A 21843-nucleotide genomic window follows, 5' to 3' on the forward strand; every position below is an offset into this window, starting at 1 on the left:
GCGCGCCACACTACGCCACAAATACGACAATTTTTTAGCTGCTCCGTACTCTCAGCATAGCATAGAGAAACATTTTTTCCCGCCCACTAGCATTACAGGCAGATATAAGTTAGAGAGTGAAAGTGCCCACATTAATGATAGATTTCTCTTCTGTGAATAAAGGTGACAAGACGCAAGTTTGCCAACATTTTTTCACCTCAGGACGCAAGATTGCATCGCTGCCAAACGGTATGAAGTGATATTGTCGCTGCAGCACTACTCTGCAATTCGCTGGAGAGTCCAGCGACGCGACAATTTCTGGCGACGTCAAAAGAACTGTCATTCTTAGTTTTGACATTTTAGAACTGATGGACGTCATTGAATTGAAAAAGAAAAAAATATAACTGAACAACAAAAACATTCACAAAACATCGATTGATTTACAACATCGTGTGGAATTAAAGTCAAGGTAATTAATAATTAATTCTGTACTTTGAATTGAAAGATAATCCAAAGACCGTATCCTTCCAGATGACAAACGTTGTACTCCATGCAGTCCAGAGGCTCCAAGCGAATACAAATACCGTGTATCATGCGTTGTATGGACACTATTATTTGGGTATATCCAAAAAGGATCTTGCGAAAATCTACGGTAAAAGCCAATCTACCATATATTCTTGGTTTCGTAAGTTTGAGAAAGAGGGTGTATACCAGCGGAAGAAACGTGCTCAAGTTTACAAAATGTTTCGAGTGGAAATGAGGATATGGTTGGTTCAGTTATACCAAAAGCATCCATTATTATTTTTGGATGAAGCTAAAGAGAGATCCCAGAAGCAATTTAAAATCAATATCAGCGTGTCATCGATTTGCTCCATTTTACATGAAGCCGGACTCTCATGGAAGACTGTTGAAAGGAGAGCGATGCAAATTAGGGAAGAAGAGATTGTGAGATTTATGCGAGAACTTCTGGCAATTCCCTGGGATATCTACAACTTAGTTTTCCTTGATGAAGTCAGTTTCGACAATCGGGACATGTTACGCTGGAAGGGGTATGGTGTTGTGGGGCAAAAAGTGATCTACAGCGGTGAGTTTTGTCGCCGCCCACGTTTATCATTCTTGTGCTTTCTTGGAGTTGAAGGCATTATAGACAGCTTTTGGACTGATGGAACATTCAATCGCGTTAAATTTTTTGAATGTTGTCGAGAATTTGCACTACGAAATCCAAAAGTTCGTCAGTACCCAGGATGCTATTCGGTTTGGATACTAGATGGCGCAAAAATTCATTGCGATGCAAATATCATTCGGTATTTGCGATCGATTGGCATTATTCCCATATTCCTTCCGGCGTACTGTCCCTTTTTTAATCCTATTGAGATCGTTTTTGGTTTTGTCAAAAAACATTTGCAAAGAAGACACCAAGAAAACACTCCAATAATGGGTGATGTCTGCGATGCAATGAGCTTTTTCAAACAATATTCCTGCCAAAAACTTTTTGCTCATTGTGGTTACTTTCCTGGAGGACATTTTTATCCTGAGAAGGGACTGCAACAAAATCCAAGCGATTTAGGCTTAAGTGTAATTCCTGAGTGACTTTATCACAATATTTGCTGTTCTTTTTTCTTCAAAATAATGAATAAAATCGGATTTGAGATGAAAATATAATCGGTTATTTTATTTCATTCAAATTACATCGTTCTGTTCACTTTTGTTACATGTGATCAACATCTGGACAGTCAGTTACACTGTCAGCCAGGACTTTACTTACCTCTGTCTCCTCAGGGCGAACTGCAGATTGGACAGCAATAATAATTTCTTCAGCTGCTTTTCCTTTCGCAATCATTCCTTCCAATTTACGAGCAACATTCGAAAGAATGGAAACCGCCGAAGAAATGCCTTGAAAAACTTCCTCAACATCTTTCATCCATCCCCCATTTACAGCATGAGCCACTGATGCCCCCCGATGAACAGATTGTAGTCGGGCTGCTTCCGAGACGCCAGTCCACCTGAAATACTTCGCAAGTTCCAAAGGAGGCGACGGAGCATTTTTCATTTCCTCTTGTTTATGCGCCGCTGAAGAATGAATTGTGTTGGCCCATAACAACCAGGAACTGTGATGGCCTTCCAGTTCAGGATGGTTGTTCTTCAACTCTTTTGCTAGAGCTGCATCATCCCGGGTCGAATGAGCTCCCGAACGATCTGGATTGTTGGGTGCAATTAACTGTTTGAGGACCATTTGGTGTTGAGGGTTGGTTTCAACATTTACCGAATATGCATGAATGAACATTTTGATTTGCTTGCCTCTCCATGAAGTGAGCAATCGAGGAGTAACTCCAGAAATAGTGTAGGCCTTCCTTTTCATTTGATCTTGCATCGTGACGAACTTCTCAATATCTTCTTGGTCCGGGACTTGCTTTTCAGCCCACTTTGGTCCATCATCATCAAAATTGATTTGTCTCGATACATGCGCTACAGACAACTTCCAAATGCATTTAATTACGTCCTCAACAGAATCTCCAAAAACATTCTTAGTTCCCACTTCTCTTGGGCGCATCTTCTTCTTCTTTCTGGCATTACGTCCCCACTGGGACAGAGCCTGCTTCTCAGCTTAGTGTTCTTGTGAGCACTTCCACAGTTATTAACTGAGAGCTTACTATACCAATGACCATTTTTGCATGCGTATATCGTGTGGCAGGTACGATGATACTTTATGCCCTGGGAAGTCGATAAAATTTCCAACCCGAAAAGATCCTCGACCGGTGGGATTCGAACCCACGACCCTCAGCTTGGTCTTGCTGAATAGCTGCGCGTTTACCGCTACGGCTATCTGGGCGCATCTGACCTCGATAAAGCCGACGGAACATTGTTGCTTTGAAAAAGTACAAATAGTTCTCCGCAGCGCCATCGGATACTATCGAGCAACTAAAACATGAATGGTCGTCATCGTCGGAACCATCGACGGGGAGAAAATGGTTCACTTCACTCAAATCATCTGGAATCGGTAACGGGTCCTCAGAACACAAAGGCTGTGGAGAGGGTGTTTGTTGTTGAGGAAACCATTCATTATCGTGATGATCAGAATTCATGTCTCCCGGCTCTTCCAAATACTCCTCCTCCTCGTACCTGCGTATGGGATGATGGAAATTTTCATCTCGATGATAAATCTCAAGTTCCACATTACTTACTCATCCTTATTGAACTCCATTTAGTATTTTTACGAATCAGTTAATACTCCGGCAGCTGAATTTTACACAAGTTTGGGTTGTTTATTTACAGTTTGAAATGAAAATCGGATAAAAAAAGACAACAAAACACCGTCAATGTGAATAAAACCATGGTGTGTCATACGCATGAAGTTGTCTTGGTGGCAGTACTCATGATGTTCGATTGTCATAAAATTTTTGAAAGTAATGAATAAGTTTCAAAATTATATTGTTTGCTTTCGCAGTTTTAAATATTGCTCTTTGAATGTTCTTATGATTTGGTAATAAAAAGGCACTGTAGAAAATAATATTTTTTTTTTATATAAAACGAGTCCATTTCATTTCAGCTAGTCCAGGCTACATTGTATTAGTATATCATGAACATCGTTAGACAAACGAACGAAGTCTAGCGACACATCGCTTCTGATTTTTTTCTGCAGACACAATAAAATGCTAACAAATCTGCTTCTTGTCGCCTTTATTTACATAAGAGATGATCGACGAAGCGAAATCGATCACGTGACTTACGCCTTTATTCTAGCACATGCTTCATTTTGCTTCTTACTTTCGATGCAGTTAGGGGAATGGGGATGAACGTACGAAAAATGAGAGAGACAGAAAGATACTAAAGGAGCAACGTATGTCGTGTAAAAGGGAATGAACCGCTCTTTCTCCGTTCGCTCGATTCAGTTCGGGCTTCGTTTGCGAGCCTCTGAAAAAGGTTCGGTTTACTAAAACAATTTATTTTGATCGTATTCATTCACTGAAATGAGCCGTTTTGACCATTTCTACTTTGATGTCTCATTCAAATACTTCGATGTTTCAGATCATATTGTAGAATTTAACCCGTATAGGCCTGAGTGAAAGCAAAAATACTGAAACCCTCACCGCTCAGAGAATTCTTAACGGATTCAAATGATTTTTTGTCAATTCGCTGGCCCTCTTATCTAGTTTCTAGAAGAAGGCCGGTGTTATTCCGGTGGGTCACTGGGTCAAGTCGGGTAAAAAAGGGCTATTTTTTGGGACATACCAAGTTACCTTTATTTATTTGCAATTACAATCATTTTAAATCCTTAAGATCTAATATTCGACATTATAAATGAAGAGTTTTGCACCGTTTAAAATATACCGGATGTGGTCATTCGGACGTAATGCTCGGAAGAAACGACTATAGATTTGTTGGAAACTTAACAATTAAAAATTCTAAAAGTAGAAATCAAACATAATTGTGCTCTAAAATGCGTTCCCATGAGCTTGGCTCAGATGTTCAGATACAAATTGGCCACTTTATCATACGTTTGAGGCGTCCCGGGACCCGAAAATGGTCATAAGTAGGATTATTCAAATGCAAAACTCATAGTTTTCCAATTCAATCGTTTCTCAAAAGGTTTACACCGATGCAATTTTCTTAAAATTCCGTCATGTAGTGGCCACATTATAACCGATTCGGGAAATTATCTGTTACTTGAAATTTGCCTACCTCCAGGGGCACAAACGCACAGTACCCTTCTCACTCGACCTGACCCAGTGATCCACCGGAATAACTCCGACCACAGTAATATTTCCGCGTTCCTCTGTCCACTTCTAGAATTGAGATATATGTACCAGTATACTGACAAAAAATCATTTGAATCCATTAAGAATTCGCTGAGCGGTAAGGGTTTTAGAATGTTTGCTTTCACTCAGGCCTATACGGGTTAAAAAGCGTGGTAGGGTATGTGTACATAATGGTTCCCTGTCACCATACGAGATTTAATTATTATTGAATTTTCAATCATTGTGTGTCCAACTAATTGGAAATAAAATATATAGATTCAAAGAACATATTGCTTAGGTAAAAAAAAACCGGCCAAGGAATAAGATAAGGGAATAGCGTATGACTTTAAATCAAAAGTGGTTAAACATGTTTCCAGAATAGACATCAAATAACAAGCGATAACATAGACATCGTACGAAGCGTATCTTCATCTTGGAAACTAGACGTCGCTGAAAGTTTAGAAATTTACAAACAAAAGCCTTTACTACTTCTTAATAGGGATCAAGGAAACGGACAGTCAAGGCTGTTTAAGTTCGTACCCAAAAAATATAAACGAGCTTGAATACATAGGTTGATAATAAGGGATTAGCTTAATTTGTTTATCGGCATGCCGGTCTATGTTGCTTGTAAGGGAACAGCGAGATAAATTGGCTGTTTTGGTAGTATTATTCGAACAAGCCGTTTCCATAGAGAACGTCAGCCGGAAAGAAGGACGTTTCAAGTAATACTGTTTCATATGGTATTCCCTCTTCTACATATTATCCAATTTCTCTCGCCGTTTCCTTACGGTACCTATCCATCTAGTATTCATTGCTTTCTACTCCATGCTCCCTCGTACTTCGAGCAAAATAAACCGATAAGGGGAGGGATTATTAGAGTATGTTTAAAACTACTAATTGAACTTTAACACTTCACTTTTTGCAAAAAATAAAATACTAAAATCACTAGTAAGGCGAGCAAATACCTTTAAACTCTAATATGTGTTGGTTATCTTGACAGATAGGCCTATTTCGTCTGCGACTTACAGACTTCTTCAGTGTCGAGTGCTCGACTAATTATCACGGTCGAAACCATTGTATGTTTAATGTTTTGCAGTTAATTTTGTCAACAGCAGTTTTATCTGCAAAGTTCAAATTTCTTAACACTCAATTTTGTATTTCTGTTAAAATTAACACTTTTTTATTACTATTTCAGAAATTTGCTTTACACAGCTAAAAATATGTTGTAAATTTGAGTTTGTTTTAATGCACATATTTGGAGCATCAAAATAAACTCAAATGTCAACGATAAATCGCTTATTTTTCAATCAAATGCACTTCAAATTTACACGAGCATGTAGCTTTCAATAATCTTTGGTTGAAAACTAAAGGGAATGCCGTAAAAATAGATGATATTGGTTTATTTTTACTCTATGCTTCAGTTTACACTACATTGAAATTTAAATATTTTTATCTGTGTAAGATCGACATCTTCATCGCCGGTGAATGGTAAGGCTGTCATTTTTTTATTTGACATATTAGATTTTTTTAATGACATATTAGAAGTTGCTCAAATTTTGTTCTAATTTAAATGTAAACTGGGGCACTTTCCCCCATGAGTGCATTTTGAACCGCTTTGCCCTACGCGGTAGCGATGCGATCGTCGACTTTGACCTCCGTTGGTTTCAATTATTGCAAGAGAAGAAGGTGGTCGATGTGAAAAGATCTTCCGGTAGGAGGTTCGCTTTTAGCATGTGATCAATCACACTTCGTAGTCATAATAAAATCAATTCGCAAGTTATTACTTATAGGTTTCCTATATCTTTCTATGTACGTCTTGCACTCGGAGACGTTTTCTTTGTTACCCCGCGGCTGGACGACACGTGAAGGGCCTTGATGTCCCTGACTCATGATTTGATCCGTTCCGACTCAGAGTGCATTCGAATCACTCGGTGTTGTATTAACTTTTATTGAAGCTGCCTTGAAATGGGAAACCATTGAACAATGGAGGTTGGTTGATTCGAACCATTTCAGAAACGTGCAGTTCGAGCAACGTTAGGACAGCTCAAGTAATTAGTAATCGGAGAAATGCAAGGAGTGGACGGGGGTGGATGGGGTGCAACTATAACGTTATTTACTGACAGCTCCAGATCGGTTTTGTACTCGGCATTCTCGTCAAAGTTCAGCGGCAGCAACGGTTGAACAGTTCTTTGTTTCAGACACGAGCAGAGTAGGAAAGTTCAATGAATGCAAATGAAACCACAGCGTCTAATCATCTGGAACACGGATTGTTTGTATTACGAGGGATTCAATGAATGATTACCACGGGAAAGCGGTGAATGAGTAATCCTGAAGTGTAAACTTCTTACAATTACAATTCTTGTTGATTGCACCTGATTGATCACCGATTTATAGAGTGTTAGGAATCAGACATATTCTATTGATCATGATACTTTTATGGAATACAGACATCGTATCCGTTGTAAAATGGAGCCGACGTTGAGCCTGATTCAGATAAATGACGGAGAAACTGTATTCGCATTGGAGCACAAAGAGTACGGATTGTGTTTGTTTTGTTAGTTTGCAACAGATCCATAAATGATAAGCCACGAAGTAAATGTAGAATTGTATTTCTTTCTGGTAACTTCCTCCGGGGTATTTTGCTCAGAATTTCTTCAGCAATTGGCTTGAACTATTCCATTCAGAAACTCACCAGATATAATTGGTGACAGAATTGCGCGCTCATTAACCAGCGAAATTATTTCCGAAGGCCATTATATATGCTCATCAATTCCATGCCTGAATACTACTGCAAACAATCGTAAACTGTCTGATATCTTTCATTCGTTATCTGATGGATACGCCCTGAAACCTGTAATACTTAATTCAGTATTTACCCATGCTATCGTAACATCAAACAGCGCACGGTTAATTTACCTAATCACACCGGATATATATTCCCCTTGGTCGTAATTATTTCATTATCCACGATTGCTGAAATAATATCTATCATTTCAGGGAAAGCGAGTTTACCGGTGAGATCCTTATCAACAAACAACAGCGTGATTTGAAGCGTTTCCGGCGCCAGTCCGCCTACATCATGCAGGACCACGACCTGCAACCGCACCTCACCGTACTGGAGGCAATGCACTTCTCGGCCAATCTCAAAATCGGCACCGAGCTCAGTCCGGCCAGTAAAAAGATTCGGGTAAGAAAGTCCCCTTCCAAGTCGTTAAGAACATCGCTCAACTCCTTTCAATTTCCAGATGAATGATATCCTCTGTGCCATAGGCCTGCAAGAAAACAAGAAAACGCGCACGGCCAAACTCTCCGGCGGGCAGAAGAAGCGTCTGGCGATCGCGCTCGAGATCGTCAACAATCCACCAGTGATGTTCTTCGACGAACCGACCAGTGGGCTGGATAATTCCACGTCGAAAAAGTGCGTCGAACTGCTGAAACAGTTGGCCCGCGAAGGTCGAACCATCATCTGCACGATCCATCAACCGTCCGCGCTGCTGTTGAACATGTTCGATCATCTGTTCACGGTGGCCGAGGGCCAGTGCATTTTCACCGGAACGAGCAACAACATTGTGCCATTTTTGAAGGAGTTGGATATTATCTGCCCGGAATACTACAGTCCGTCGGATTTCTGTAAGTTTGACCTTTGGGTTCCCGGCCCTAGGCAGAGCATTTTCCAAAAGCTGTCAGTACATCAACAATCTCTTTTTTTTTTTGAATCCACCCTCAGTTGACTTTGAAAAAACATAATTTATTTTCCATAATTCAACAATGCAGAATTCGGAACACAGCCGGAAATGGTCTGGGGCTACGGCAAAGCCAAATATGAGAAATGAGATTTTTTTACTTACAGTCATGCCTCGATATAACCAAATACTGTTAATCTGAATATACCCCACTTCTCCGTTTTGTCGAAGACATCACACTAGCGCCACGCTAGAATACAAGTATACTAACAAACTACAAACTTTGTGGCATGATAGTTTGTTCCCGAAGAGATGTATGGTTAAGGAATGGCAAACCCCTGTTTGATTTCTTCGAGCGAATTACAACTCCCATTAATAGTTCAAGGTTTTAATTATCTTTCACAATGTGCTTCTTCACTATTCTAGCTTATGGGTGTACATCAGCGTTGGGCAAATTTGACCGGAACATCGATGTCACTGAATCGATTCAAATTTGATATGTCGAATCGATTCACCGATTTAATCGAATCATTTAAATCGATGTTTTTGAATCGATTCGATTTTTAAGCTCATTGAAAAATGTGCCAAAACTAGCTCTCAAAATAAGATCTAATACAATTTTATATGATTTCCTCATACCTTCAATTGAATGTCGTTTTGAATTTATAATCATATATTAAGCACTTCAAGGTTAATTCAAAACAAAGTTTATGGTTCATCAACTCATAGAAAAATTATAATCAATTTCATTTTTTTGAATCGAAACAAAAAATCGAATTAAGAAAATCGATTCACTCAATTTTGGGTGCTTCTACCATCGATTCAAAAAATCGATTAATCGGAACGAAAAAATCGATTTTCGGAACATCGATTCAAAATCGCCCATCGTTAGCCAGCATGAAAGCACCTGGAATGCGGTGAACAGGGGAATAACGGCGATTATGTCGTTGCTGCAAAGGAGATGGCGTGAAGACCAAAGAGCTCAGAGTCGCGATCGGAGTAGGCTAGATCCTCCGTCGGGGACTAGACCGAGTATAGCGGGCGTAGCGTAGTATCGGTTAATAGTCGTAGAACCGGAAGTCATCTTCCAACCGGAATCGCTGGACCGACCTCGGCATCCAACTGATCAACCAGGAGAGCTCGAACAGCAGCAGCGGAGAACGAGTCGTCGTAGAGCAACGAAGTGCACATGAGCGTCCAGAAGAGGTTCAACAGGGCTCTGAGGCGAGGCCAGCCCGAGGGAAGTATGCGTCGTCGCACAGAAAGCTGTCTAAAACCCGCCCGGCGAGATCTTCAACCGCCAATTGGGCAAAACGAGTAGTCACAGAGACACCGTAAAAATGTCGTATTGATCTACGTTTTCAAAGACATTAAGCTCCAACAGTGAACTAGCAGAACAGATAGAGGCTGAGATAGACGAAGTGCATGAGCACAGCCCTCCCCCGATGAAGTTGCCTGATGTAGTTCCGGGGGGGATCGAGGCACAGGACCAGTAGGGAAAGTTTTTAAGTGGTTAAGCACGCCTAACGTGAGTCCCACACCGTGCCAACACACAACAGGCCAGGCTTTTGAAGCTTTTTTGTACCCCACTATAAACAAAAAAAAAAACACCTTCATTAACCTCTAGTACTGCAAGCCTCGCCCCCCGCGCATTTTGAATAATGACTTGCCGAACTCTCCCATCCACCCATTGCATCACTTGAACTACTCGGCCTCTAGTCCACTCATTCCTATTTTCTTCGCCAACTACCACCATCGGCTATGTAACGGGCTTTGCCGCACCACTTAGAACGCTTCGCCAACGTAGGCGTATACTCCCTTGTATACCTTCTCCAAGATACATCCAGCTGTTGTTGAACTTAGTGCCAACTTTACGGACGCCGCTCGAGTTGCCCAGTAGAAAAATTGTTCGGAGTAAGTGCTTCACTTTCCTCCGACGTCAGTGGCAGATACGTTAATGGATGGCAGTTCAAAATTGCTTCAGCTTCCACCATGAATGTTTCCCACGCCTCATCGTCAAGCTTGCGATTATTGTTGTACGTAGTCTCTACGGCAACTTTGATGGAACACACCATCCGCTCCCATGCTCCGCCCATATGCGGAGTGCCAGGTGGGTCAAACACCCATTTGGTTGCTGTTCCTGTGAACGTAACAGACAACTGCTCCTTCTGCTCCTTGAGCAATCTAGCGGCTCCCAGAAACTTGGCGCCGTTATCCGAATAGATTTTGGCTGGGGCCCCTCTGCGATAGATGGAGCGGCGAATGCATTTGATGCACCAATCAGTGGTTTGGCTATGAGCCACTTCTACGTGCACCGCTCGTATTGTCTAACACGTAAGCTATCCAGTGTTTTGCGCTACTTCTCCAGATCTTTATCATCAGTGAACCAAAACAATCTATGCCGGTATATGTGAACGGATGCCGCTACTGACAGTAACTCTAGTTTCAACAATGGATTGCCGAACTCTCCCATCCACCCCTTGAATCTACTCGGCCTTTAATCCACTCATTTCCATTTCCTTCGCCAACCACCACCACCAGCTGTCCATCGGCTATGTTACGGGCTTCGCCGCACCACTTAGGTCCCTTCGTCAACGTAGGCAAATACTCCCTTGTCCACCTTCTCCAGAATACATCCAGCTGTTGTTGACGTAACGACCAACTGCTCCTTGAGCAATCTAGCGACTCCCAAAAAGTTAGTGCCGGACAGATTTGTGCTGGGGCCAGCGGCAAATGCATTTGACGCACGAATCAGTAGTTAAGCTATAGGCCAGGGGAAGTGGTTCACCTAGAGTGAATTTATGTCAGAGAAGAAGTAGATTTTGTATGAGAATTGACAGAAAAATGAATGACAAGTTCATCCACTTCTCCTGGCCTATGAGCCACTTCTATGTGCACCGCTCGTATTGTCAAACACATAAACACGACTATCCAGCGTTTTGCGCTATTGTCTAGTCCGCTGAATATGAAATAACGCGCGGCTGTTGTAAAGTTTCCAAAAACGGAAAGGAAAGGAACAAACCGCGTTTGACGAAACATCGCAATGTTATCGCCCATAAGAATGAAGTAAACAGGGAGCAAAACCGCGGTTGTTATTTTCCTCTGGGAAACGTCGCGTGTCCTTTTGAGCAAATACGCTAATACTTCTCCCGATCTTTACCATCAGCGGACCAAAAATATCTAAGCCGGTATATGTGAACGGTCTTACAAAGGACGCCATTCGTACTAAAAAGTAAAGGCGCCAAGCGAGGAATTTTCGGAGAACTTTTTTAGATCCGACACCATTGACACGCCTTGGCTGCACTATTGACGGCCATCCTGCGCCTTGAGATGTAGTATGATAGACGCATCTCGTTCATCACAGTTTCAGTGTTTCCGTGCAGAAATCTACGATGGTAGTTGTCCAGCAGCAACATCGTAAACTTGTGTTTCCTTGAGAGGATTACTGGGAATTTCGTTTTCTTGTCAACGTTCGGAGCCGCTTTGATTCTATCATCGACGCGAAGAATGTATTGCTCATCTCGAATTGGGCATAATTGATGAAGAGCATTGCTTTTACTCAAGGTTATTTGTTCCGCTATCGGCTTCGATTGATTACGCTTCAGGACCGTCATCTCATCTGGAAAGCACTGCCACTGCGTAACTTGAATAAGCAAGTTTTTGGTACTTTGGAGTTTTTCAGATGCTAGTGGCCCTACAAATATTTCACATCAAGCGATCTTTCGCTTAAGATTTCCCACGAAACGGTAAACGTAAGCGGTAGCCCGGATTGCTTAAGTCAATTGGGAAAAGCGCTCAAGTTCTACGAGACGTTCTGGAATACGTGCTGCCTTGTGAGAGTAACAGGGATGTAGCTCTTCTTCGCTCTGGTATATGCCAGTAAAGGGCAAACATTCATTTATGTATCCCGAGTTACATCCTCCTGGCGCAGTTAGTCATAGAGCGTGTGACTGCACCGAGAGCTCAACGTATACTGAAATTCATGCCGGCAAGCATTCGGCTTATAAGTATGTGGCTGTAGAGCGTAAGAACTCAGTATCCATAAACAATTCGCTCTCACTTGTAATCGGGAGATACAAACGCGAGCGTGTTGGGGGTTTGGCATCTAAGTCCGAAAGTGACATGGATTTGCGAACAGAGACGGATTAATAGTTAGTACTCGGATTCAGTTTGGCTTTCTATTCCGCAGAATCATAAGGTGTTCTGTAGCTTAGTTGGTTAAAGTGCCGGTCTAGCGTACACCAGAGACGCATTTTGAACGCTCATGTTCTGTGAGCGTTCTCAGATGTTCCTTTGATTGCTCTCGTGTTCATGTTCAGTTTCTTGAACACACACACGATGACTAGATTGATCATGGAGTTGCGATCTCCAAAAATTTCGATCAACGTGCGATTAAGTTTTTCGGCCTTATAGCTCCACCGTACCTTATACCAAGATTTTGGTATAGCATGGATTCAATGTTTAGATTACGACCGGTGATTGGTATTGGATTGTACATACGATCAGGAGCGAATGGATCGTCAATTTCTATCACAGGAGAAATCAAGATTCGGGTAGTTTTCAATTCCTAACGGGTGGTATAACATGCAATTTTCAAATGTGTATGACATACTTTTATTTATAAAACCATTAAAATTATCCGGGATGAACGTAAAACGATATTGATTATATTTTGCGCCAAGATAGAATGCAATGATCCGCAACCGAATACATCAAGCCAACGGATACACCGCCATTTCAACCGGTAATTTTTTCCGTTTTCAAGCGCTATTCAATTTCAAAAAAGTGGGATCCTGAAACAGAAATGATAGTCTAATATATTTTTTAATTTATTACATATGATTAATTTTTACTTGCTAGGAATAATCCAACGACAATTCGACATGGTTTTCTGTTTTTGCACTGCATCACGTAATAGGCAAACAAATAATGACGGGAACGGTTGCTACGAGATGAACAGCGCACTGTGATCAAACATCGCAAATTGTTTGAACTTGAACACGGCTCTCGTGAGCACAAGCTTTGAACAGAACATGAACAGAACGCGTTCAAATGCATCTCTGGCGTACACGGAGTCGTGAGTTCGAGTCTCACTAGAACGCGTATTTTTTTTTCGCAAATTCATGTCCCAATTTGTCAAATAAACACACTGTGTCTTCTGATTATAAGTTCCCAAAAGTAACATCGAGGAATTTTGAGGCTGCGAGCCTCTTCGAATAGCCTTATCCAATTCTTCCACCTTTGATGCAGTTCCTCGTTCACCTTTTCATGCCATTCTCTCCAAACTTCTTGTAGAATCTTCCCGTGCATCACAAACAGACTCAGTAGGCCCAGCGGATCGAACAGCGACATTAAAATTTCAGCATCTGCCATTTGGTAGGATGATCGCCAGGCCTGATCAGATCACTGATTTCCTGTTACATATCAGTTGAGAAACTGAAGACGTCTCTCTGCGTCAACCACAAGAGTCCCGCTCGTAATCGTTTTGTTTGTCCGCTGCGAATCTCTTATCTTCTCCAGGCTTTCCTTCACCTAAAGCGTCTAGGACATCGCTGCTATTCGATAGCCAGTTTCTTAGCTCAAATCCACCTTCATTGTGAATTAAACGCATTTCCTGTGAGACCTTGATTGCCTCTTCTGCGGACTCGTAACTAAGGAGTCGTCCAAATAATGGTTGTCCACAATGCCTTCCACTGCTCAAGAGTATAGTCCTTGGAACTCCTTGGCGTTTCTGTTCTTGATATAATCAGCAGACGCCGTTGAGCATGCAGATCCATAACAACACATCTGGCAACATCCATAAGGTACACATCTGGTGTGTTCGAAGGATCGTTGCGCCAAAGATACCACTGGGAGTAGCGATCTTCTTTGTGAATTTGAATTTGGTGGAACATCTCCTTTATATCAGAGGAGACGCCTGATCTGAACTTTTCAGCAGTACAGAATTGATGGAGATTCCGTTCACGGCCGTCCTAGCATCCCAGATCATGCGAACCTTGCCTGGCTTCCGGGGATTAGTAATTGCTCCCAACGGTAGGTACCAAACGCGTCGCATGTCGGCGTTGGCCAACTCGTTCTCTGTGGCACGATGTGCGTAACCTTTTATCTGGTAATCCTCAAGTTGTTGCTGCAGAGTATTTTTGAGTTCAGGATTGTGACTCATTCGTTTTCCACTGGAGCCGTCGAAGAGCTATTCCAGAGCAATCAGGTAGCTCAACAAGGTCAAATTTCGAGAGCAGACCTGTTTCAAAGCAGCTACCGATCCAAACCGTTGATTCCGCTAATATCCGTAGAGCACGCTTATAAATCTCCGACAAGAGAGTACTTGAGGGTTACACGCCAGTATCCTCGGTCGCGAAGAAGTCCTTAACTAGATTGACCAGATGGCCATCGTTTGATGCACCGCCATATGTCGCGCGGCATGACTTGCCTGAGGGGGCTAAGGTGGCTAAATTTGCATTGAGCAATGGTGATTGCGAGGGCGATAAAGCAATACTACCAAATTGCCTTATCAAGTGTTGAAGGTTGTCGCCATTATTGACTGATGGCATATTTACTGGCAGAGGGCAATTATCTGGCTAACCTGTTTACTGAGAGAGTGATACTTCTCTTAGAGGAACTGCATTAGGCACCGCGGGCGTGGACGGAGGCAGGAGCGACATCGCAGACGTAGATGAAAACGGTGGGGCAACCGACACAGGCGCATGAGCTAGCGTTGGAATAGATGCAGGTTCCGACTGGTATCCCGGTAGAAAAACAGGATATTATGGTGAACGGTATGGTGCAGAAACAGGCGGCGGTATTGCCGTAGCTTGAAGCATCGGAGGTAATACGGACGTGCTGAAGTGAGATGACGCTAAACTTCCATGTTGTTGTTGTAAAACGGATGGGCCTGGAATCCTTGGCACTGTTTGTCCTACCGACGACTGCAGGTCTGCAAAATATTCGGGAATGGGTGCCAACTGGGGAATGGTGATGTCAAGTGGCATCAATCTAGCCGCAGGTATCGATGAGGGAAACGAATATGTTGCTGGTGCTGGAGCGGATTGTACCGGGTTGTACTATGTAGCGGCATGCCCAACGGCGCGAAAGCCGATTTGGCCACCTCTTCCGCTCTCGGGTACAGGGAAGATTCTGTTACGACAGCTTGTTGCTCGAAGGATGGGACTTTCGCTGGAGTTGATTGTGCCAAGGGCACATTCCCTGTAATTTTGCTGAAGACGGCATGTCTTGCTGCATCTTCATCAGGATTCGGATCCGTTTTGGAATCGTCCATCGTGGGATTGACAACTGAAGCGGAACGATGGTTCAGCATCGAAGGATGTTTGAGGAGGCTTTGCTGATTCTCCTTATATGGCAACTCGACTTGGGTCGGAACACCACTTCCATTAGCAGCATTCTGCTCCGTCTGGTTCGAAGAGGCTGACGGCAGTAAAGAACCTGTATCAGTTAACGCTGGCACGTTGATGTTGTCTTTCTGATCTGCACTTTAGTTCACCCATATCGCTAGAGTAAGGTGGGGCAAAAGTTCGACCTTAGTGGTATAATCAAAGTTTCCAGAAAAACAATAGCAGTTAAAACAAAACAAATACCATTCAGTGAACCTTCAACATATTGGCTATAATTTTGCTGAACAAACTTGTGTCAAAATATTTACCCATTTTTAGTTATAACAGTTTCAAAATTGATTGTCTTATTCGAACTTTTGCCCCACCGGTGGGGCAAGAGTTGTGTGGGGCAAAAGTTCGCTGGCTAAAACACAAAATATCGATTCTTTTATGACAGGCATACTTTACACCAGCCGTAAACTTAAGTTTGACGAAAAATACACACTAAATTTTCATCAAAAAATTACCCAAAACCGGGTTAATTGTAATATACTCAAAAATACCAGTTTTTCGCAAAACTAAGTAGAAATGTAAAATTTTGGTGACAGTTTTCACACGATCAGACTAATTTAACTAAGTTTGAAGATAATATGTGGATTTTAGGCAATTTGCAAATTTTTCCGTGATTGTATACATGGGTCGAACTTTTGCCCCGCTGATTCGAACTTTTGCCCCACTATGGGCCAAAAATTGTTTTCAAGCATTTATGCAAAAACGAATACACCTCAAAGCAACCTTATGATAGGCCTAGAAACGCCCTTACATAAAATATTGAAAAAGATTTTATCTTCAATTGGTTCCATGCAACGAAAGTTTTACTAAAAATTACAATATTCACGTCGAAAAACAACAAATAGCCATAACTTTTCCAAATCTCAATCGATTTTTATGATATTTGGATTGAAAGTCTCTTACTTGAATAGCATTCGAACCACCGTGACATTTATAAGATTTGTTTTGAATTGAGCTAAAAATCTTAAAAAGAAACTCTTACCCCACTCGAACTTTTGCCCCACTTTACTCTACATTCGCGAGGCTGGTTTTCATGATAACTCGGCTTCGTTTGCTCCGAACACTTCCGTGGTCTCGTTCCGATTCGAGTTGACTTTCGAGCAACTTATATTTCTCCTCGATGAAATTCTCCTTCATTGCGTGAAGCTCCGCGAGCTTTTCCAGCTGTAGATTTACCATCTCGGATCTCGCCGAACTGTTGGAGGTTCGGGAATGAAGAGAAACAGACATTCTGCTGCACAGATCGTTCGCATGACATTTTGGGCATGACCACGATCGGTCCTTGATCGAGTCTGTCACGCCGGCGCACGAGAAGAGCCACCACTTCTGACAAGAGTCGCACTGCATCTCACCGTTTCAGCGGTCGCATTGTACGCAATCTGTACGATTTTCGTCAAGCGTGAGTTAATTCTTCCAACGCATGAAACGTACAATGCAGGAATCGTATTAACTCGTGTATGCGGGATGTCGTGTAAGATCTCCGTGTATATCCGGAACGGATTAATGTGAAATAGATTCCCTCTCGACCCGTTGATCGAAACTGCTGACGATTTTTCTTAAAAATGTTCCCGAAGTGATGAGTGGTTATGGAATGGCAAACCCCTGTTCGATTTTTCTAAAGCTACATTGCAACCAAACTAATTGGAGTTGTAATTCGCTCGAAGAAATCGAACATGGATTCGCCATTCCATAACCACACATCACTTCGGGAACAAGTTTGTCTTCTTCTTTTTACTAACACAGAAATTCAATAGCTTTCAATTTCTTAAAGTCAACTGAGGGGAGTTTCAAAAGAGCAATCAAATGAGTGATGTTAATTGAATTCAGTTATAATTGAATATAACTCAAAATGTACTTTTTCAGTGCTGGAAATCGCAACCCACGACTACGGGCGTCAGAATGAAAAACTTGTTGCCAAAACGGAAAACGGCAAAAGCACGGCATACCGAAGGCACGAACCCTTCACCCCCTTCCTGATGCCGATCCTTGAATCCCCAGTTTCCATCGAGCTTCCGGAGCTACCAGTGAAAGAGGAATCCAACTCACCTCTAGCCAAACCAAAGAAACTAGCCAAGAAGTTGTCGCTGAATCCGGAGAAATGGTGCGGCCGGGATGAGATCTATACCACTAGCTTCTGTCGACAGTTCTCCTTGCTGCTGCTGAGGACCTTTCTCATTCTAAGTCGGGATCGATCGCTGATGACGATGCGGTTCATCATCCACTGTACGATTGCTCCGCTGATTGGGGTGCTATACTTTGGCATCGGGAACCAAGCGCAACATATTTTCAATAGTTTTAACTACGTGTTCTTTTCGATTATGTTTCTGATGTTCACCGCGTTCAGTTCGATGACGATGGCATGTGAGTCGAAATAGTATTACATTCAGTATCAGTATTTTTGAAAGATTTCAATTTTAGTCCCCCTGGAGCTTCCGATCATCACCCGGGAGCATTTTAATCGGTGGTATTCGCTGCGGGCTTACTACATAGCGATGACGGTGGCGGACATTCCGATTCAGGTCCTGTGCACGGTGACCTACATTGCCATCACGTACTACATGACGGGTCAACCTCCGGAGGCCTACAGGATGGGACTGTTCACGCTGATTTGTCTGATGGTGGCATGGGTGGCGCAAGGTCTGGGGCTGCTGGTGGCGTCCCTGTTTGATGTAAAGGTAGGTGCAAAATGTTATAATATTTAAAGGAACTAGAAAGTAGTCTACGATATTTGAACTTCTATGCTACTGAAACTTTACTTTTGTTCATGATAATTTTTAAACTTTTGACGGTAACTACGTCTTACGGCAGTATACTGGGTGTCAATTGAAATTCTAAAATTTCGCGACCGTCACGATATTATGTAAGATTTTGAACGCTAATAACTCAGTCATTTATCGATAGATTTTCAATATTTTCCCTCCAATCGGTCGGAAATGTATACAACAATTTTCTCAAATGGAGAAAACTATTGATTATCGACAATAAACTATTGTAATTTGGGAAAATGTCGATCCCTTTCTTACGCAACCAATCACGTTCAAGCAGTTTTCCACGCTTCTTTTGCGTTCCGCTTCGCACTATAAAAGCAGACCAATGCCTGCTTCTTCACTCATTCTTCTTTTTGCCGTCAGACTGTGAACATGGCCGGCGAGCAAGTCTCGAGTACCTTTCGCATTCTCAGCTCAGTTTTCAATGGGACGCGAATGGAACAACAACATGCATATCGGAGCCGCCGCGACTAAAGCCGCTTGTTGAAGCTCCCCTCGTCATCGCCACCGCAAACCTCATCGGGCGAGGAGGATTTCAACTTGTGCTCAGCTTCTCGCTACCTGTGCCACAGAGCTCTTGATCATCAAGAGCAAATCCAGCGACCGGATTGTGAAATCGCTCAAGATTTCTGAATTGACTCGCACTTCCAGAATTGGCCCTGCAGTAATCGGGGTGCAAAGGCAAGATTTGTACGCGATGGCTGAAGAAAATCGATCAAAGCCGCTTGTTGATGCACCCTTCGTTATCGCCACCGCAAACCTCATCGGGTGAGGAGGATTTCAACCTGTGCGCCGTCAAAATGTGTCCGTGTTACGCGAATTCAACAATTCAATAGGCCCTTTTCAGGGCCAACAAATGTGTGTTAAAGAGTTATTGGTGTTATATTCCCTAATGTGTTTACCATGTACTTGCTATAATCTCTTAATCGATCTCATAGCATCATACAACAACTGATATATTACGAATAATTGACAATACGGCAATTTGAGGATGATTCCGAGGACGCTGCTGCAGTGCCGTTGGGATGAGTGCTCGTCATTTCACCACGATTGTAAAATAGAGTGACATTTCAAACAGCGACTTTGATTTCTCGTATTTAGAATTAGAATTAGATTGAACCAATTGAAAATTGAATGCCGGTGGAAATCTACCGAAACATGGCTATTTATCTAAACTGGTTTCGGAGTATATGATCATGCATATATTATCCTTATCAGTAACCGTATATCAAATTTCTAGATGATACTTTCGAAAGCATATCAATTAAATGCACTGACTTATTCTGTAGGTTCTAGGTGCTCTGGGGATAGTGGCCAATGTGGAACATAATTGGAATTGTATTGAGTTCAGTAAGTATTGAAGATTATCTCCAATGTCTTCAGATCTACAAACATTTTAACAAGTTAAGCAAATTAATCATTATACAACCCGAGGAGGAACGAATATCTCCCAAAATCTATGCATACAACGAGAGTGTGAGATGAAGAAGTTTGAGCTACAGTCCGGTTCAAGTTCCAACTCTGGCCTGGAGAAGTGCGAGCAATTCCTGATCCTTGTTGCCGCTGGAGGAAGCGCCTCGGAGAACACCAAGGGCCCTATTTTATGAGTCGAGTCGATCAAAACGACTCGACTGGAGTCGCTGTCGACCAAAAATTCCGCTCGACTTGGCTCTGTCACTCGAGTTTTTCGACAGTTGTCACTCTATGTGACTGGATTACTATGGGAGTCGACGGGTGACATCTGAAATGTGCATGCTTACTTTGATCGACAATGACTACAGACGAGTCACGTGAATTCGCTCGAATTACAAAACAGACCCCTAAAATCGAAAAGATAGTACACAGAATTAAAAATTTCGCACATGGCACTTATTGGTTCATGTTTTCCATAAGATGTCCGGTGGAAAGGAAGTCGTAAAAAGTTTCGGTACCGCAGAACTCTTGAGGTTGCGTTGATGTTCAGCTTCGTTAAAATATTTGGGGCATCGATTTCCCCTTTGAGCAGCTTAGCTACAAATACTGCGTGAGTGTTCCGCCGTCTTTTGGTTAAGGACTCCATGCCCAGTAGCAAGCAACGGTTTTTGTACGGGGGAAGGTGAACGGGGTTCGTCCAATGAAGACGCCGAAGTGCAGATCTGACGAACTTCTTCTGTACCGCTTCAATTCTGTTCGACCAAATATCGGTGTAGGGGCTCCAGACAATTGCAGCTGCCTCGAGCACTGACCGCACCAACGAATAGTAGAGTGCTCTCAGACAGTACGGATCCTCAAAGTCTTTTGTAGTTCGCATGATAAATCCGAGATTTTTGTTGGCTTTAGCTATGATGGCGCTATAGTGATCTTGAAATGTCATACCGCAATCCAGCAAAACACCAAGATCTTTAACAATCGATTCACGCTTGATGGGTTCGTTCAACAACGTGTAACTGTAGATCAATGGTGACTTCTTTCTAGTGAAACTGATTACAGAGCATTTTGAAACACAAACACCAAGTCGGTTTGCAGTACACCAGTGGGAGAAAATATCGATAAGTTGTTGTAGGTATCTGCAGTCATCAGCTGTTCGGACTTCTAAATAGATTTTGACGTCATCAGCATAAACAATTTTGCATCCTTTAGGAAGTACTAAGCACACATTATTGAAGAAGATCAAAAAAAGAAGTGGTCCAACGTTGCTACCCTGTGGAACTCCAGAGGTACTGTAAAAGCTCCACGACTCAGCATTTCCAAGTTTCACAGGCAGTGAACGATTGGAAAGATAAGATTCCAACCATTGCACAATTTTTTCGGAGGCACCTAAACCAGGTCCGTCGCACTCGGGCTCAGATTGGGTACCACTTCTAGTACTGCATTCGGTCCCTCGGTAGTGCAAAAGGTACCCAAGTTTGACAGATCGCAGTACACTTTTCACAGCATTCTAGATTGCCTTATGAGCCATAAAATTTTGGGCAACTGCAAGGGACATGGAGGTCTTTTATTTGTCTTTGCCTAAACGGCTGAGCTTAGCTAATAGTACAGCATGGTTGACGCGATCAAAGGCGGCTTTGATGTCAGTATAAACTGTGTCGATATGTGCTCCGTTCTCCATGTGGCGCAAACAGAAGGAGCTAAACTCAATTGATCGAACGACTAGGATAAAATCCGTGCTGATCAGTTGAAATATAATGCGCAACTGAATGCTGCATAGACTGGCCAATGAGAATCTCAAAAAGTTTCGACCCCGCGCAGAGCGAGGTGATTCCACGATAGTTGGTAACAAGACTGCGGTTGCGTTTTT

General features: G+C 42.5%; 3 protein-coding genes across 3 annotated transcripts in view; 2 read left to right on the forward strand and 1 right to left on the reverse strand.

The window, feature by feature from the left end:
* Window positions 1-21843, forward strand: part of LOC5570863 (ATP-binding cassette sub-family G member 4) — an 83560-nt gene that overhangs the window by 46151 nt on the left and 15566 nt on the right. The window contains exons 3-6 of the mRNA XM_021848099.1: window positions 7713-7902; window positions 7961-8345; window positions 17662-18159; window positions 18217-18473. Of these exons, the coding sequence (XP_021703791.1) occupies window positions 7713-7902; window positions 7961-8345; window positions 17662-18159; window positions 18217-18473 (1330 nt within the window). The remainder of the gene's footprint in view (window positions 1-7712; window positions 7903-7960; window positions 8346-17661; window positions 18160-18216; window positions 18474-21843) is intronic.
* LOC110677193 lies at window positions 199-1582 on the forward strand. The gene is made up of 2 exons (XM_021848102.1): window positions 199-448; window positions 511-1582. Exon 2 carries the CDS (start codon window positions 511-513, stop codon window positions 1567-1569), a length of 1059 nt encoding a protein of 352 aa, XP_021703794.1. The 5' UTR covers window positions 199-448; the 3' UTR covers window positions 1570-1582.
* LOC110677192 lies at window positions 1624-3636 on the reverse strand. The gene is made up of 3 exons (XM_021848101.1): window positions 3162-3636; window positions 2814-3099; window positions 1624-2530 (listed from the first exon to the last, which is right to left on the reverse strand). The coding sequence occupies exons 1-3, from the start codon at window positions 3179-3181 to the stop codon at window positions 1688-1690; spliced, it is 1149 nt and encodes a 382-aa protein (XP_021703793.1). The 5' UTR covers window positions 3182-3636; the 3' UTR covers window positions 1624-1687.

Source organism: Aedes aegypti, chromosome 2 (genome assembly GCF_002204515.2).
Source record: "Aedes aegypti strain LVP_AGWG chromosome 2, AaegL5.0 Primary Assembly, whole genome shotgun sequence".
Classification (NCBI taxonomy): Eukaryota; Metazoa; Arthropoda; class Insecta; order Diptera; family Culicidae; genus Aedes; species Aedes aegypti.

Bases quoted from the DNA above. Each gene is read 5' to 3' on its own strand.
- LOC110677192 (XM_021848101.1), bottom strand. From the start codon at position 3,181: ATGGAGTTCAATAAGGATGA. The intron at 3,100-3,161 runs GTAAGTAATGTG...TCCCATACGCAG, and splicing joins ATGGAGTTCAATAAGGATGA to GTACGAGGAGGAGGAGTATT. The intron at 2,531-2,813 runs ATGCGCCCAGAT...AAGAAGAAGAAG, and splicing joins GTCGGCTTTATCGAGGTCAG to ATGCGCCCAAGAGAAGTGGG.
- LOC110677193 (XM_021848102.1), top strand. From the start codon at position 511: ATGACAAACGTTGTACTCCATGCAGTCCAGAGGCTCCAAGCGAATACA.